Source organism: Bradysia coprophila, chromosome III (assembly GCF_014529535.1).
Source record: "Bradysia coprophila strain Holo2 chromosome III, BU_Bcop_v1, whole genome shotgun sequence".
NCBI classification, from domain to species: domain Eukaryota; kingdom Metazoa; phylum Arthropoda; class Insecta; order Diptera; family Sciaridae; genus Bradysia; species Bradysia coprophila.
In genome coordinates, this window is record NC_050736.1 from 4,638,812 (window position 1) to 4,657,342 (window position 18,531).

General features: G+C 38.8%; 2 protein-coding genes across 4 annotated transcripts; one reads left to right on the forward strand and one right to left on the reverse strand.

Annotated features, from left to right (window-relative positions):
• Positions 1-1,010: 1,010 nt before the first annotated feature.
• LOC119078870 lies at positions 1,011-9,026 on the forward strand. Of its 2 annotated transcripts, XM_037186597.1 has the most exons (7): positions 1,028-1,209; positions 1,500-1,576; positions 1,675-2,858; positions 3,490-3,560; positions 3,623-3,939; positions 7,923-8,230; positions 8,299-9,026. In XM_037186597.1, the coding sequence occupies exons 2-7, from the start codon at positions 1,511-1,513 to the stop codon at positions 8,870-8,872; spliced, it is 2,520 nt and encodes an 839-aa protein (XP_037042492.1). In that variant the 5' UTR covers positions 1,028-1,209; positions 1,500-1,510; the 3' UTR covers positions 8,873-9,026. The 2 variants fall into 2 exon arrangements, with proteins under 2 accessions (XP_037042484.1, XP_037042492.1); XM_037186589.1 differs by lacking the exons at positions 7,923-8,230; positions 8,299-9,026 and adding an exon at positions 4,316-5,043 and having other exon boundaries at positions 1,011-1,209; positions 3,623-4,247.
• A 3,753-nt stretch (positions 9,027-12,779) lies between these two features.
• Positions 12,780-16,435, reverse strand: LOC119078884. Of its 2 annotated transcripts, XM_037186619.1 has the most exons (6): positions 16,281-16,435; positions 15,851-16,213; positions 15,747-15,785; positions 13,803-15,676; positions 13,524-13,712; positions 13,289-13,452 (listed from the first exon to the last, which is right to left on the reverse strand). In XM_037186619.1, exons 1-6 carry the CDS (start codon positions 16,320-16,322, stop codon positions 13,440-13,442), a joined length of 2,520 nt encoding a protein of 839 aa, XP_037042514.1. In that variant the 5' UTR covers positions 16,323-16,435; the 3' UTR covers positions 13,289-13,439. The 2 variants fall into 2 exon arrangements, with proteins under 2 accessions (XP_037042504.1, XP_037042514.1); XM_037186609.1 differs by having other exon boundaries at positions 12,780-13,712.
• Between the last annotated feature and the right edge of the window lie 2,096 nt (positions 16,436-18,531).

Sequence of the window (18,531 nt, forward strand, 5' to 3'; positions counted from 1 at the left end):
TCGCAATGTCAAAAATTATCTACAGACTCTGTAGTACAGAGAACCTAATATGAACATATGTGCAGTGCAAATGAGCAGACACTTTGTTCACGTTTGAACGTAGAAACAAATGTTTGAATGGAATTGAATATTTATTGAATGTTTGGTTCAAATTTCACATCACATTAAATTGAACGTTTTGGTTGATCCGGAGAAAACATAAAATTAAACGGCAGCTCAATTTTTTTACAGAGTCGAGGTTCGGGTTCTCTATAGATAACGGTATAGCTGTCAGTGTTCGGGTTTACAGTTACTCTGGCTTGATCTATATCTCCAGATAGTTTAAAAACTTTTGGCGATAAAACTGTAAAAAAAAGTTCAAAAATTATAGTACGAAACCCATAGAATTATACTCGAGAGTTGGCAAGATGGCACTTTAAAATGACAACACTAGTTGAAAGAGGAAACCAGCATTTTGGGGGGTTGTTGGGCCGTTGTTTTTGCTGCTGTTACATGATGCACATGATAAAACGACAAAAAGCCACCAACTCTCAAGTATAATAACTCTATGACGAAACCAATAGAAGGAAAATTACAAAGACTATAAAAGCTATAGATCTCACAAAACGGTGTCGGGGAATCTCGCACACGCGATCATAGTATGCGTCCTTTTACGACATGTAACGAAAAGTCATGACTGTGCGAGATTCACCACTTAGAGGTGAATCTCGCACACCATGAATTTGTGTGGTGTGCGAGATTACCCTACCCCCACAAAACTTATTTCTTGTGAACGAACGCTACGAGAATTTGTTATAACGCCGAAAAAATGTAAAAATTAGGATGCACTACAAGGGTTTATATTAATCTATCTAGTCTCATTTCTAGAATTTTATGAGAAAAATCATTTGGTAAAAATGTTATTTTCTACATCAACACCCGGACTATCATCTGACAGCGACAGCTGATTTAAATTTTCGTTTCGAAACGGTCGGTACGACAGTTTCTGTATTTGAAGGTGTAGAGTTAGTACTGTAGAATTGTAGAAATTTTTCATCAGTTCAAAAAACTTCGTTCAAGCATCTGCGACAATAAAAAGTTTGTGCTTGAAATATGAATTTTGATAGTTTAAGTTAATTTAATTTCGCAGTGTTTGAGTGAAAGATTCGGTTTGCATTATCCACATAATTTCGAATAAAATACCGAATCGTTTCGATAAATGCAGAAGAGGTAAATCCATTGCAATCGAAATTCCGATGCAGTTTTTTTTTGTCCATTGTCTTGGTGACGTTGAAAATTTAATTTCTGTTTTGGTGGGAATTTTTTTTCCCTATTTTGACAAATTTTTTGCGCAAAATCTAGAAAAATGTGCATGTGATCGCATTGATAAGAAGGGTTCAAGACCAACGAACACTATTCGCATTGAAACTGAAATTAGGTTCCATAAATTTTGCCGTTTCGACGCTTGATTTCGTATGTTGTAAACAAATATTTGAATATTATGCTTTGAACCTTTGCAGTGCAATTGAACATGATGAACCCATTGGGACACAAATTGAACAACAGTTATGAATCCGAGCAGTCATCAAGCAATGGTGTAAGTGAAATTCCAAATATCAGCAATTTGTTATTTGTTTTGACAAATTGCAATTGAGGCCAATAACTTGTAACTAACTCGATACGAAAATTTTCCAGTCAATAAACGAAGCAAATACATCGGAAAGTGCATCGGCAGTAACACCACCACTCAGTTTACCTGAATTATTTGCTGTTGATCGCATTAATGCATTGAATGTCGTGGAAAACGGATCCGACAATTGCAGAGTTTCAGCAACCGAATTCGAATATGATTCGGAACAGACCCAATATTCAAATACGTTCAGTTCGGCCGAAATATCGGACCAAAATGAGAGAGTTTACAAGGAGCTCGGTGAAATAAAGCTTACGAAAATACTGAAATCGCTCACCTCCCATCAATCGCCGCATCAGTGTACGTTGCAACAAAACTACTGTGATCGTAATATTGACAAATCGCCGTCCATCATTTATAACATGGAAAACAGCTGTAATGCGACGGACAATAAAATTGCAAAGAGAAACAGCGCCCACAAATATGACAAAAACTTAACATTTAAGTTAGACATCGGTAGCAACAGTCGCCGAACGAAGACAATCGCCCCATCGACGATCAGTACGCGAACGATGGGAACAAGAAAAACCCCAATAAAACCTCGTCCGCAATCACCGGACTTATTCGATGACTTTTCCGATTCTGAAAACAACAACATTTCCGATAACAACGACGCGGTGTTGGAACACTCGGTACTGTCGGAAAAAGGAAAGGAAAGTGAATGGGAGAAATCATTGTTGAAACGCATCCAAGCCTCGTTGTCGGGTGTTCTGCCACCGCCATCCAAGACAATAATCCAGTACAACAGCACTGAACTGTTGGACATTTACAACGAAAATCTGACCAAAATGTCCGGTTGTGACGGAAGCGAATCGAAACACACCGAATCGTTATTCAAACCCACCCACACTGTGGACGAGGTAAAAACCATCGGATGGAATGACATGAACATGGGCATAAAATGTCACGGTCTGCTGTACAATCGAACGACTGACAGCGAGGAAATTGAGCTGCTGGGCATGAAGTATGTCGAACGTTGCGTTGGAGTGGAGACGAGCTCATCGTTTACGCACACCTATCGGCCTAGCGCTAACAAACTGCGCATGAAGATGCTGAGTCAATCGCCGGGAACGCGGTTAAGTCATTTGGTTGGTCGAAAGAGGGGCCTGTCAGCGGCGAATCTATTGTCGAAACAATGTGGATCTGATTCGTCGAAGCTGGGCAGCAAGCAGCTGATGATAGATGTGCAGTAAGTTTACTTTTTGATTTTTTTTTTTTCGTTATCATTTCGGACCACCCTAGAGTTCAGATGAATCATCGACAGTTGATTTTTGAAACTATTCCATCCAACGGAAATGTATTCCAAAATTTCAAAAATTCACGTCTTGTTGGGCTGTTCGAAAATCATTTATTTAAAGAATTCGATAAAGTCGGCGACTTCGAAATAAGTGCTGCATTTTGTCACAACGGTGTTTCGACTGATCCCCTCATACAAACGAAAGTGTTTTTAAGTCTTTAAACCATCTTACCACTACAACTGAAACAAAATGTGTCTCGTATTTCGAAGTCGACGACTGTAAGCAATTGTGACCGTAATAAACTCATTAGTGCGGTGAAATATGGAAACAAAACCATTCATTCTCACTACACTGTGTTAAATGTTTTACCACCGCTCGAGTGTAGTGTTTCTATGACCTGCACGGTTGAAACTGTACATTTGGAAATACCAACAACTTTACCTAATGATGGTTTATGACTTCTCCAATAGTCGTTCGATTTTTTGATGCTCATTTTTGAATTTTAGCTGAGCGTAGTACGAACCAACCTCACTTGTGATCTGAGTTTTGAACAGTCGTGACGCATTTTTCTCTTTTTAATAGGAAAAATTGCGGTAGACGACGGAAGGCCGCAACACCCAAGCGTCGTACACCTGCTAAGAAAAAGACTCCAGGTAATAACTAATCGATTCCACCCTATCACAACAACCAAACAATCATTTCATTTCTCTTATAGGCCGCAAAACACCTGGCTCGGCACGGAAACGTGCAACACTATCAACTAAGTCTATGGCTCCGACGCGTGAAACATCAAAACGGGCTCTGTTCCAAAGTCCGCCGCAACAGAAACCAAAATGTGTAAAGCCAACGATTCCGGAAGACGTAGCCCGACGCGTCGACAAGTCGAAACGGATGTTATTTTCACCGTCCACCGACGAACGTGATGCCAAACCGTCGAACAGTTTCAGTCAACCGATTGGAAAGCGCAGGAGAGACGAGGACGGTCTACTGGGTAATCAGTCAAAGTTACCGCGCATCGGTGGCATTGATGATATACGCACTTCACGCACCATGTTAGCTAAAAGTCAAACTTTCTGTGTTAATAATACAATCAACAACGAACCGGCAACGGGATCATCGGTACTTCGAGCTAGATCCGATGTGACACTAAATGGCCAACAGTTGTCACAGTCCCATCGAAGGAAGTTGCTGTGGGCAGTATCTACCTCGTTACGTAAGAAGAACATCAATTCGCAACATAAAGACTTTACCGCATTCGCTAGTGTGTTGGCGAAGGTTGTCAAACGATTGTTCCTTGAAACAAGAGATGAGAGCACGTCGACTAGCGACACTATGATCAGGTAAACGAACAGAGTTTTTTTTTGTCCCATTCGGTCAGCACTAAACTTTCGTCCATTTTTCTTTACAGAATTGCTGATCGACTGGTATTTTGGGTAGTTCAAGGCAAATCAATCGACGAAATTTACTTAAATGAAAAAATGCGCAAAGAAAATCTTCGTGCCGCTTCGAAAATTAAATTGAAGGGCTACATAGGACCGGAAGACTACGAAAAGCTGAAGAAACCAATACAAAAAGTCAATTCGAATTTGTTCCTATCTCAATCATCGACGGACTCGTTCAATTTCAGTCAGCAATCGTTCAGCTTCAGCACCCAGACAACCATATCACAGAACACCGAAGGCTTATTAAATGATCTCTCGTTAAGTAACAATTGCTTCAACGAAACCAACAGTTTGGGTGCCATGCCGGAAACGGTAAACTATGCATTGTGCGGAAGTTCGTCAAAGAGTAATACCAGCGGCAGTGTGTTAAGGGAAAATGTACGGGAGAGTGAGCTGAAGCAAAAATCTGGTCAAAAATTGATTGAATTTTCGGGAAAAGACCAGAAAAATGTTAGTCCATATCACGATAAGGTTTACTTCGTTGGAGGTTCGCGGACTAATATCATGAATGTTAAGCGGCAAATATCATTCGATGCATAATAGTCACCATGAAGAAGAGTCTGGGATTCAATTTTTGCACCAACAATTTGCTGTAAATGGGAGCTCTTAAACAATGATGATTCATATCAATGGTAAACGATATTTTATAACAGAAATTTTAAATGAATTAAAGACTTTGTGTGAATGAAAAACACTTTCATTGAATCCTCATAGACTTGCGGTACACAACGAGTAAACGGGAAGGTAGAAAGAAAGACTTAAACTTAAGTTAAATATTACATATACAACTTTGCAACAGTTACTTTTCCTTGCATAAACTGGCCTAACAATTGGGTAATTCGACAGAAGTGACTTAAATCTTACTCGTAAACGAGCCATCAGAACAGTCGGAGCGTTTGCTGCGACTGAGCCCCGTACAAACCCGTATATCTATTGCGTACGTGACCCTATTGCGTCTGTCACCCTACTTTGACCGTAAACCTATTGCGCCGGTTAATGTAGTTAAAGTAAAATTATTATGGAATGTGTACATCTTAGAAATTGCGCATAGCGCAATTACGAAGCCCCGTACGACGTTTCTTTCAAATAAAACAAAAATTTCAAATAGCCCTAAAATTTTAATTTATTGAGTATAAATACACATAGGGCCTAGTATCGACCTCAGTCCGAGGATCCAAATTTTTTTTTTTTCAACTACATTCTATTCGGCCTTTGGTGACCTTCCAGATGAAACAAAAATTACGCAAAACGGATGAAATTTGCTCGAGTTATATGTAAAATACACATAGGGCCCTAGTAGCGGCCTTAGTCCGAGGACCCAAATTTAATTTTTTTTCAACAACATTCTATTCGGTGTTCGATTACCTTCCAAATGAAACAAAAATTACGCAAAACGGATGAAATTTGCTCGAGTTATATGTAAAATACACATAGGGCCCTAGTAGCGGCCTTAGTCCAAGGACCCAAATTTATTTTTTTTTTCAACAATATTCTATTCGGTGTTCGATTATCTTTCAAATGAAACAAAAATTACGAAAAGCGGATGAAATTTACTCGAGTTGTATGTAAAATACGCATAGGGCCCTAGTAGCGGCCTAAGTCCGAGGACCCAAATTTAATTTTTTTTTTCAACAACATTCTATTCGGTGTTCGATTATCTTTCAAATGAAACAAAAATTACGAAAAACGGATGAAATTTACTCGAGTTGTATGTAAAATACGCATAGGGCCCTAGTAGCGGCCTAAGTCCGAGGACCCAAATTTAATTTTTTTTTTCAACAACATTCTATTCGGTGTTCGATTATCTTTCAAATGAAACAAAAATTACGAAAAACGGATGAAATTTACTCGAGTTGTATGTAAAATACGCATAGGGCCCTAGTAGCGGCCTTAGTCCGAGGACCCAAATTTAATTTTTTTTTCAACTACATTCTATTCGGCCTTTGATTACCTTCCAAATGACACAAAAATTACGAAAAACGGATTAAATTTACTTGAGTTCTATGTAAAATACACATAGGGCCCTAGTAGCTTTTCACTTCTAAGGCCCTAACTCACGGTCCACTCACCCGATTTTAAAAAACTTTTTTTCCTGGATTGGTATTGACAATACCTATCATTTGCCGTGTCATTTACATTTCCATCGTTTATTTTGCCATAAATATCACCAAAAGACCTTAAATTACTTAGGTGGCCCTAACTCACGACGGTCCGACCCGAATATGCCCATCTTCGAACTTAGCCTCACTATTTTGACTATCTTTCAGGGAAAAAAAAAAAATTTGAAATCGGATTTGATTTACTCAAGATATCGACGTGACGGACAGACGGACAGACGGCCCAAATTTTTATTGCGGATTCGTCATCTATGAACATAGGCAAACACTTTGCCCTTACCGTCTGCTTCGAATTCCATCAATTACACACGGCATCGTAATCCTATAAGCCCCTTCGTACTTCGTACGGGGCTAAAAAATGGTGTTACGTTTTGGAGTTTCGACAGTGGCAACTTAAATCTTCCTTGCTGACCTATCAATTTGAATCTCCTTTGAACAAAATCGTCTAACAATTGCGACAATTGGCTTGGGTGCAGATGGTGTATTTTATGCTATTTGCACCCGGGTGAAATAGAAATTATGTTTGACCTCTGACCTGATCTGAATGGTTTCGATTTCCGTGAAAAATTCGATGGCATCAAGGTTTTACTTCAAAGGTACAGAACCGAGAGCAAAATAGTTATTCAAATCGTTTCACAGTCTGAGGTAATTTTTTGTTTACAAATTTTAATTGAGAATCTGACCTGGCCTGAAATTTTGCCGAATTTCTTTCCTGATTTGATTTCAAATGGCAGATGGTGAGGCTATTAATAATAATAGCCGCTATTATACTAATCGTGAGCCATTCGTCTTACTTCATTGTGTCTTAGGAAGGGATCAGTGAAAACAACTGATGATGGCTAGACCACGCTAGCCTCGGACCGTCACTGACTCCCCAGGTCGAAACAGCGCCTTTGCTTTATTAAATTAAATTCACTTCAAGTAATCCTTTGGGTAAGGTAAGAGCATCTGCTCTGTTAAGTGCTGTGTTTTCAGTCATTTACTCTATGCATGAAAATGGTTTTTAGTCTAATAGCTTCGCGCTGTGGGTGAGTTCTAGTGTTGTATTTAGTCCGTTGCAAAAGCGTAACGTTAAAAAACCGGGTGCTGCCACTCCATATGAGAGAAGCCACGAAAACTATATTCTGCAACATCTAGACTCCCGGCTTGTGATAAATCTAATCGTTGTATGTACTCCAGACCTTGATCATTTTCTAAGGAATATATTCGAATGCTACACTTCTATGAGGGGCTATTTTTGCTACTATCACTGACCTGCAATCGTGAACGTATCACCGATCTTATTAATCACTTTTAAACGTCTCCAATCGAATCTAATGTCAGAAGATAGCTCATTCATTGATGAAATATTTTTACACTCAACAAGATCGATCGCACGTGAATTAAAATCGTTATCAATGCGAACATAGGCACACTTTTTCAGTCAAAGTTACCGCGCATCGGTGGCATTGATGATATACGCACTTCACGCACCATGTTAGCTAAAAGTCAAACTTTCTGTGTTAATAATACAATCAACAACGAACCGGCAACGGGATCATCGGTACTTCGAGCTAGATCCGATGTGACACTAAATGGCCAACAGTTGTCACAGTCCCATCGAAGGAAGTTGCTGTGGGCAGTATCTACCTCGTTACGTAAGAAGAACATCAATTCGCAACATAAAGACTTTACCGCATTCGCTAGTGTGTTGGCGAAGGTTGTCAAACGATTGTTCCTTGAAACAAGAGATGAGAGCACGTCGACTAGCGACACTATGATCAGGTAAACGAACAGAGTTTTTTTTTGTCCCATTCGGTCAGCACTAAACTTTCGTCCATTTTTCTTTACAGAATTGCTGATCGACTGGTATTTTGGGTAGTTCAAGGCAAATCAATCGACGAAATTTACTTAAATGAAAAAATGCGCAAAGAAAATCTTCGTGCCGCTTCGAAAATTAAATTGAAGGGCTACATAGGACCGGAAGACTACGAAAAGCTGAAGAAACCAATACAAAAAGTCAATTCGAATTTGTTCCTATCTCAATCATCGACGGACTCGTTCAATTTCAGTCAGCAATCGTTCAGCTTCAGCACCCAGACAACCATATCACAGAACACCGAAGGCTTATTAAATGATCTCTCGTTAAGTAACAATTGCTTCAACGAAACCAACAGTTTGGGTGCCATGCCGGAAACGGTAAACTATGCATTGTGCGGAAGTTCGTCAAAGAGTAATACCAGCGGCAGTGTGTTAAGGGAAAATGTACGGGAGAGTGAGCTGAAGCAAAAATCTGGTCAAAAATTGATTGAATTTTCGGGAAAAGACCAGAAAAATGTTAGTCCATATCACGATAAGGTTTACTTCGTTGGAGGTTCGCGGACTAATATCATGAATGTTAAGCGGCAAATATCATTCGATGCATAATAGTCACCATGAAGAAGAGTCTGGGATTCAATTTTTGCACCAACAATTTGCTGTAAATGGGAGCTCTTAAACAATGATGATTCATATCAATGGTAAACGATATTTTATAACAGAAATTTTAAATGAATTAAAGACTTTGTGTGAATGAAAAACACTTTCATTGAATCCTCATAGACTTGCGGTACACAACGAGTAAACGGGAAGGTAGAAAGAAAGACTTAAACTTAAGTTAAATATTACATATACAACTTTGCAACAGTTACTTTTCCTTGCATAAACTGGCCTAACAATTGGGTAATTCGACAGAAGTGACTTAAATCTTACTCGTAAACGAGCCATCAGAACAGTCGGAGCGTTTGCTGCGACTGAGCCCCGTACAAACCCGTATATCTATTGCGTACGTGACCCTATTGCGTCTGTCACCCTACTTTGACCGTAAACCTATTGCGCCGGTTAATGTAGTTAAAGTAAAATTATTATGGAATGTGTACATCTTAGAAATTGCGCATAGCGCAATTACGAAGCCCCGTACGACGTTTCTTTCAAATAAAACAAAAATTTCAAATAGCCCTAAAATTTTAATTTATTGAGTATAAATACACATAGGGCCTAGTATCGACCTCAGTCCGAGGATCCAAATTTTTTTTTTTTCAACTACATTCTATTCGGCCTTTGGTGACCTTCCAGATGAAACAAAAATTACGCAAAACGGATGAAATTTGCTCGAGTTATATGTAAAATACACATAGGGCCCTAGTAGCGGCCTTAGTCCGAGGACCCAAATTTAATTTTTTTTCAACAACATTCTATTCGGTGTTCGATTACCTTCCAAATGAAACAAAAATTACGCAAAACGGATGAAATTTGCTCGAGTTATATGTAAAATACACATAGGGCCCTAGTAGCGGCCTTAGTCCAAGGACCCAAATTTATTTTTTTTTTCAACAATATTCTATTCGGTGTTCGATTATCTTTCAAATGAAACAAAAATTACGAAAAGCGGATGAAATTTACTCGAGTTGTATGTAAAATACGCATAGGGCCCTAGTAGCGGCCTAAGTCCGAGGACCCAAATTTAATTTTTTTTTTCAACAACATTCTATTCGGTGTTCGATTATCTTTCAAATGAAACAAAAATTACGAAAAACGGATGAAATTTACTCGAGTTGTATGTAAAATACGCATAGGGCCCTAGTAGCGGCCTAAGTCCGAGGACCCAAATTTAATTTTTTTTTTCAACAACATTCTATTCGGTGTTCGATTATCTTTCAAATGAAACAAAAATTACGAAAAACGGATGAAATTTACTCGAGTTGTATGTAAAATACGCATAGGGCCCTAGTAGCGGCCTTAGTCCGAGGACCCAAATTTAATTTTTTTTTCAACTACATTCTATTCGGCCTTTGATTACCTTCCAAATGACACAAAAATTACGAAAAACGGATTAAATTTACTTGAGTTCTATGTAAAATACACATAGGGCCCTAGTAGCTTTTCACTTCTAAGGCCCTAACTCACGGTCCACTCACCCGATTTTAAAAAACTTTTTTTCCTGGATTGGTATTGACAATACCTATCATTTGCCGTGTCATTTACATTTCCATCGTTTATTTTGCCATAAATATCACCAAAAGACCTTAAATTACTTAGGTGGCCCTAACTCACGACGGTCCGACCCGAATATGCCCATCTTCGAACTTAGCCTCACTATTTTGACTATCTTTCAGGGAAAAAAAAAAAATTTGAAATCGGATTTGATTTACTCAAGATATCGACGTGACGGACAGACGGACAGACGGCCCAAATTTTTATTGCGGATTCGTCATCTATGAACATAGGCAAACACTTTGCCCTTACCGTCTGCTTCGAATTCCATCAATTACACACGGCATCGTAATCCTATAAGCCCCTTCGTACTTCGTACGGGGCTAAAAAATGGTGTTACGTTTTGGAGTTTCGACAGTGGCAACTTAAATCTTCCTTGCTGACCTATCAATTTGAATCTCCTTTGAACAAAATCGTCTAACAATTGCGACAATTGGCTTGGGTGCAGATGGTGTATTTTATGCTATTTGCACCCGGGTGAAATAGAAATTATGTTTGACCTCTGACCTGATCTGAATGGTTTCGATTTCCGTGAAAAATTCGATGGCATCAAGGTTTTACTTCAAAGGTACAGAACCGAGAGCAAAATAGTTATTCAAATCGTTTCACAGTCTGAGGTAATTTTTTGTTTACAAATTTTAATTGAGAATCTGACCTGGCCTGAAATTTTGCCGAATTTCTTTCCTGATTTGATTTCAAATGGCAGATGGTGAGGCTATTAATAATAATAGCCGCTATTATACTAATCGTGAGCCATTCGTCTTACTTCATTGTGTCTTAGGAAGGGATCAGTGAAAACAACTGATGATGGCTAGACCACGCTAGCCTCGGACCGTCACTGACTCCCCAGGTCGAAACAGCGCCTTTGCTTTATTAAATTAAATTCACTTCAAGTAATCCTTTGGGTAAGGTAAGAGCATCTGCTCTGTTAAGTGCTGTGTTTTCAGTCATTTACTCTATGCATGAAAATGGTTTTTAGTCTAATAGCTTCGCGCTGTGGGTGAGTTCTAGTGTTGTATTTAGTCCGTTGCAAAAGCGTAACGTTAAAAAACCGGGTGCTGCCACTCCATATGAGAGAAGCCACGAAAACTATATTCTGCAACATCTAGACTCCCGGCTTGTGATAAATCTAATCGTTGTATGTACTCCAGACCTTGATCATTTTCTAAGGAATATATTCGAATGCTACACTTCTATGAGGGGCTATTTTTGCTACTATCACTGACCTGCAATCGTGAACGTATCACCGATCTTATTAATCACTTTTAAACGTCTCCAATCGAATCTAATGTCAGAAGATAGCTCATTCATTGATGAAATATTTTTACACTCAACAAGATCGATCGCACGTGAATTAAAATCGTTATCAATGCGAACATAGGCACACTTTTTCGCGGAAACTGTCTGTGAAGTTGCCAAGATTGTAGTAAAAATCCAAATTAATTTTGTACAAAACATCTTTCTGCATAGCGACTATTCTACTCACTACCCCGGGAAAAAAGTTGGGTCAGTGAGAAGCAACACCATTGGAATGCATTGTCTAGTCTAACTTGTCTTCCCTTGTTGAACAAATGACTATTTTGATTTGAACACGTTTTTTGACAACTGTCTCCTCCGGCATATCTTTCATTATTGCGTGCTATTCGAATTGGTTCTGCAATCTTCTATATATCGTTTCCCCATTACTTTGTGGATATATGATAAAAGCCAGGATTGTTATAACATAAGTTGACTGTTCGAGAACTTTCAAAATTGATAGATCATTGGATTCCATCCAATGCGCTAGACAGTGCGTTGATTTCGTCACAAAGAGAGTACAATTCTCTGGAAGACTTCGGAAACTATTATTGTTGTCTACGATTCCGTTCCCTGAACGGATAGTGAAGTTTTTAATACTTAACAAATTGCGACACGAAAGACTTTTAGTCCTAAATGCGAAATGTACTATTTTAACAGTTCGTAATGACAGGTCAGCCTCAGGTGTATCTGAAATAGAAATTATGTTTGACCTCTGCTCTCACCCGAATTGTTCTGTTTTTTTTTCTTTTCTTTTTGATAAATCCGATGGCATCAATGTTTTGCTTCATAGTAAATACCAAGACCAAAATAGATAGCAAATCGTTTCAAATTAACCTGAGAATATATCGGGTCACAGTCTGATGTCAAGTTTAGTTTACATGTCATTCAGGTCACAATCTGACCTGACCCGATAGTAGGCTTTCGTTCATGGTTGGGATTTATAAGGAACATGTGGAATAGTAATGGGCGCCAGTTGTCAATTCCTCGTTTCGAAAAAAATGCCGAATTTCTTTCTCGATTTGATTTTAAATTTTTATTTTTCAAAAACAAAAATATTTTTACTTCATTATCGATACATGGACCAAACGAACAATATCAACCGCCTTTATCCAATTTTCTCTTCAATTCACCCATTTTTCTTAAAATAAGCGGATTGACAGCAGCATCAACACACTCGTTTCGCAACGGTTGCTGTTCAGACACCTCCAGACAATGTCCCATGAAGTCTTTAAATTGAATGTTTGACCGAACGAATATCGGAATGGATTGGACGAAACAGTTCATCACTCTGCTTGGCAGATCAGATGTTCGTGCAGCTATCGCAGAATCATATCGGTATCCGTTCCGTAGAGCCGACAAAATTCTAACGATATGTTTCCATTCATTGTTGCTTAAATGTAGAATTCGTTTGATCGACGGTTCGTCTTGAATGTGGAATGTGTCATAGTTGTTACGCAATTGAAATTCCAAATGAAAAGTATTATTCCCCAGTGGCTTAAACGCTATCGTTCTTATGTCCATGATTTTCCAGTTAAGTTCGCGTTTTACGACTTCATCACATCGCCTCCGTTTGTTTGGTTGTCGATCCAGTGCACCTTGAGATAATCGTTTTAAAGCTAATGGTTGTGAAGTGCAGTCGATTTGTACTGCGACCGATTTAGGATCAGGAGTCTTGCCTGTGTTGAATGCATAATGTTCTAATTGTGATGACAAAAAAATTGAGTTTTCATCGTTTAAAAGTGCGTACCGCTGGTGTTGCGACTCAGACATGGTGCATTCTTCGATTTGATAGTTCTCATATGAAGGAGGCGTTAGGTGCTGCTGGGAGAAAGCAAGTAAATCCAAGGGTGGATGTTTTTGTACTGGTTCGACAACGATATCCAATGGTTGATAGTTTCGCTTTTTGCTTGCTATGACTGGTAGTGACGTCAGAAATCTGTGAAAGCAAATTGAGTTTACAATGAGAATCAATTGTTAAACAACTGCAGGTCCTACGAACAGGATGATTGCTGTAAAATTATCTTACCCTTTCGAGCTGCTAGCTACTGACGACATCGTATTACTGGTTCGCAGCGGTATAACGATAGGCAATACCAACTCCTCAGAATCGCGTCTGTCCACTTGCAATTGATCAAATAATTGTTGGGTCTCATCGCCCAAAATTTCAATAATTTCTTCTGGTGGTATTTCGATGATCTGCACATCACTCGAATATGTTTCGTTGGGATCGCATTCGACTAATTCAACTTTAATTTTCGTTTCCTGTTGGACATCTGAGTGTTCCGCACATCGAACCAGATGTGGATCAACCACTGATGCTGGCGCTTCTATTGGTATATAACTCACATTTTTCACATCTATCTGAGCAACCTGTGGTGACTGTGGCTCAACTTTTATACTGCTCACATTTTCCACATTCATCTCATCATCCGATGATTGTGGCTCCATCCGTACTTCATCTACATTTTCCTCGTCTGTGTGATCAATCTGTGGTTCCATCCGTGTTTCTTCTGCATTGTCATCAATTTGATTTGGATGAAGAACAGCCTGTGACTGGACTTCCAATTCAACATCGTCCGGGGTGGCAATCAGCTGCGTTTCGGCTTCACTGCTTTCCTCTTGAAATTCGGATTTGAGGAAGTCATTCCAGAAATGTTTGATCGACCGAACATTTCGATCTGTTGTGGCAAAATATTTCGGCAGATATTGTTGAGCCCGTTCGATCGACCGATTTATATCACTGAGTTCTAGTGAATCACTAGGTTGCGTCGGCGTTTCGCTGCTTGTAGTACGACATTTGACCAATGAAGTATTTTCGTGAGTTTGCACATGGCATGACTGGAATGGTATCTCGCTGGTATCCATATTTTCCGTCCATTTTGCGACCATCTGCGATCGCCGTAGCGACGCTTTATCCGTTTTGTTGCTGGAATGTTCATCGACCGTTGGACTTTTTGATGAATGATCGCTTTGCGGTGACTGATGAGCGGTAACTGCAGTTTGTAATGGCTCTGGCTCGGTAATTGTTACCATTTTCGGTGGATTTGTCACTTTTGTTGCATTCCGATTCGAGTCTACCGATGAACTTTTAAGTTGACGTGTTCGAGACTTTGGACCAGCTTTCGGTTTCGGCATCGCGAAGACAACATTCGATGATTTTTGTACTGCCGGTTCGATAGATGAGCTAGTATGCACGGATTTCTCCAACAATTCCTTTGGCGGAAGCTGTAACTGCTTTCGATTTAGCAGCACGCACTTGGGTCCGATACGAGGCTTTGTTGCCGGGGTAGTAACCTTCGATGAAGACTCTGGTGGTGCTGCAGTTTCCTTTGTGAGTGACTCATCAATTGTTAAAGTTGGCAGTGGATTAGTATCCGTGAGATCTTGTAGTAAGTCTTGTGTTGTCTGATATGTTGGCATCAATTTTGACTTTGGTCCAATTTTGGGTTTTGGTTTCTCCTTGATAGCATCTTCTACTGGCATCATCTCCGTTTCGTCCTCAACATATATAACTTTCCGTTGATGATCCTTTGATTTAGGACCGATTTCCTGTTTGAACACTCGACGACCGGACGAATGTAAACGGCGATCGGGTTGTCGTCGACTCGTTTCATCTCTGAATGGCGTAGGTGGAACCAGTACAACATTTGAGATTATCGAGATACGTTTTGACGATGTTGTTGCGGGTTCAGATGAAGCAACGAAAGTTTCGTCGTCGAATCCTACCATCGAATGTGGCATAGGTATTCTCTCAACAGATTTGGCCGGAGATATGTAGGTATCAATGCCTGATATTGGCGACGATTTTTTGGGCTGCGTTTGCTTTCGAGGATATTTGACTCGCATATTCCGTGGATCGATGATATTAGGTGATGATTCATCGGACATTGTCAGATCGATCTGTAACGAGACAGAAAAAACAATTCAATTGTCGAATAACGAAACTTCTCTGCCCGAAAAATGGACTTACCTTGGCGGCAACATTTTCTTCGTCGACATCTGAGGACAACTGGAAAAAATTTGAGAGCAAAAATGAAATGACGTTCTTCGTGCAAAGCGAAAAAATTGTCATACTTCGAGCCGCTCTTCCAAATCAGCAGAACTTTGGGATTCCGCTGGTAATCGAACTACGCGCACTGCACAACTCCTTACTCCGTAACTTTTTTTGAATATCCGTTTGGCGGTGTCACTCCCATAAAATTCATCGGTCAATTTCAAACCATTGAATAGACCGAGGCGCCACTTGTCTTCGTTTGAAATACTTCTTCTAAAATGATGTCCGATCCGACTTTCGAAACTGAAACGATCAGGCGCAGAGCCTAATGTCTTCTTGATTGTTTCTGCTAGCAGTTGCGGAAAATTGGTGAATTTTTTAAATTCATCAAGATTGAAACTGTTGAGAACCTTGAAGTGGAATTCGTTAAACGGCTTGCGCGACTGTGAATTAAAATGGTTTTCGTAGTACGGAATTCGTAAATTTATTAGTTGAATATTTGGTGGTTACCGTTTCCGGGTTTTGGGAGGACACAGGATTCACTGTTGTCATTTTGTTTTTCTTCACAAAATAGTATCAAAATAGAATTTTTAAGCAGGACATAAAACACTGACTGTGAATAACAACAAAGACACCGACCTGCTGTTCTGAATGTTTTAATGTTTTTGACATAAAAAAATGCGCCAAACAATTTTATGCGGGGTCGTTCCTTTTAAATGTCATGCGGTGCGTTCTACAGATGAACTGCCGCGAAATTCAAATTCTTCTATTTAGATCTCGGAAAATACGACCGACTGTTATCGATATAAAGGAAGTGATAAAATGTGTCAACTAATGTCTTACATACAGCAAAATGTATGTTGAAGTTGATGAAGTAAAAGAAGTTGTATCAACTTCTAACCGATACGTTGAGCAAAAAAAGTAGCCGATCTAATAATTATGTCACGATTTCATGGCAGTTCGCAATTTCTTATTTGTTTTTATTTTTGTTTGAATAAGATTGCTATCCACGTCAAAACAAAGGAACAAGTGTTTGAAGTTAGATATGAATATTGACACTGGCTTTCAATGGCCAATATATTGGAGCTACCATAGAACTGCAGTGTTTTGGAGGTACATTTCATGACAAGCTATGGGCTAAGAAATTGAAGTACAAGATTTGAAATCAACAGATTAAAAATACTTTGATTGATGGGAGTAATGGAACAAGTACTTCATAGTACTTCATTCTCTGCGGCTTATTCTGCCCTACTTTGCAAAAAAAACTTCTTCAAAAAATCGCATAAAGAACTTTTTGGCGAAAAATGGCAACAAATAAATTGCATAAAAGACATGTGTTTTTCTTGCAAAGTAGGGTAGTATTTTCATGTGGACTAAATTCACATGTGTCATTACAGAACAAATGTTACCATATGAAGTTGGTTCACCTGAAAATAAGCGCAGCAGTAATTTTATGACAGAATGTACTAAAATATGGAAAAACTCTATTACATTTCTTCTTAGTTGTTTCTAAACATCATTCTCCTATTCGTCTAGTCGGTTGGCCTGTAGAGGCGCCACATTTTTTTATAGTACTTCAATCTCACTGGACTATTTTTTATTTAACAACTTCACATTGATTGATTTTCATGAAATGTCACAGCAGTGAAGTTTGTTCATGAAGAAATAATTCAGTGACAGCAGTTTTTTTATGAAGAAAAGTACTAAATTGCATTAGATTTTACACTTAGTTTCTAAACTCCATTCAGATCACTAAAATGACCGCTGGCGTGACGATCGACGGTTCGGTTTTGTGTGCAAACTAATGACAACCAACTTTGCTTCTAAGGGAATTCCCCGTATTTAGTTCATTTGCATTCATTTCAAAGAATTGGACGCACTCACTTATTCATTACTATGTGAAATTGTGAAGTTGGTTTCGATTAGTTTCATTAGTTTGCACACTTTTCCCCACCATTCCTCACGTTTCCATCATCAGTTTCACCAAACGAAGAGATCTATCGACCCAATAATAATATCCGTACTGGTCATATGCTCACCGTTTGTAACAGGTTAATGAACACTTTTGCTTTCGGCTTTTTTTAAAACTAGTATTTGTTTGTATTATCCAAGAGTCCAAAAAGATGGTGGCGCGACATTTCCACACCGTCAATATCGTCAGGAACGATATTATCGTTTTTTGGACGATACTATAGTCTAAAAAACGATACTATCGTCTAAAAAAACGATATTATCGCCCAAAAAATGTTGATCCAGGACGATAATATCGTCTAAATTGAAAAATTCTAAAATATTGTCTGGACGATAGTATCGTTTTCTGGACGATATTATCGTTCAAAAAACCATGGTATCGTTCTAGAAAATCCAATGGATATTTTCGTTTTCTGTACGATAATATCGTCCAGAACGATATTATCGTCCCAAAAATTATCGCCCAGGACGATAATATCGTCCAAAATAACGATAAAATTGTTCAGAAAAAGAAAATAACGATAATATCGTCCAGCGGATATTTTCATACAGGACGATATTATCGTCAAAAAAACGATATTATCGTTTTTTGAACGATAATATCGTTTTTTAGACGATAGTATCATCTAAAAAAACGATAGTTTCGTCCAAAAAACAATATTATCGTTTAAAAACGATATTATCGTTTTTTTAAACGATAATATCGTCCAGAAAACGATAATATCGTCCTAAAAATATTTTAGAATTTATAATTTTAGACGATAATATTATCGTCCTGGATGAAAATTTT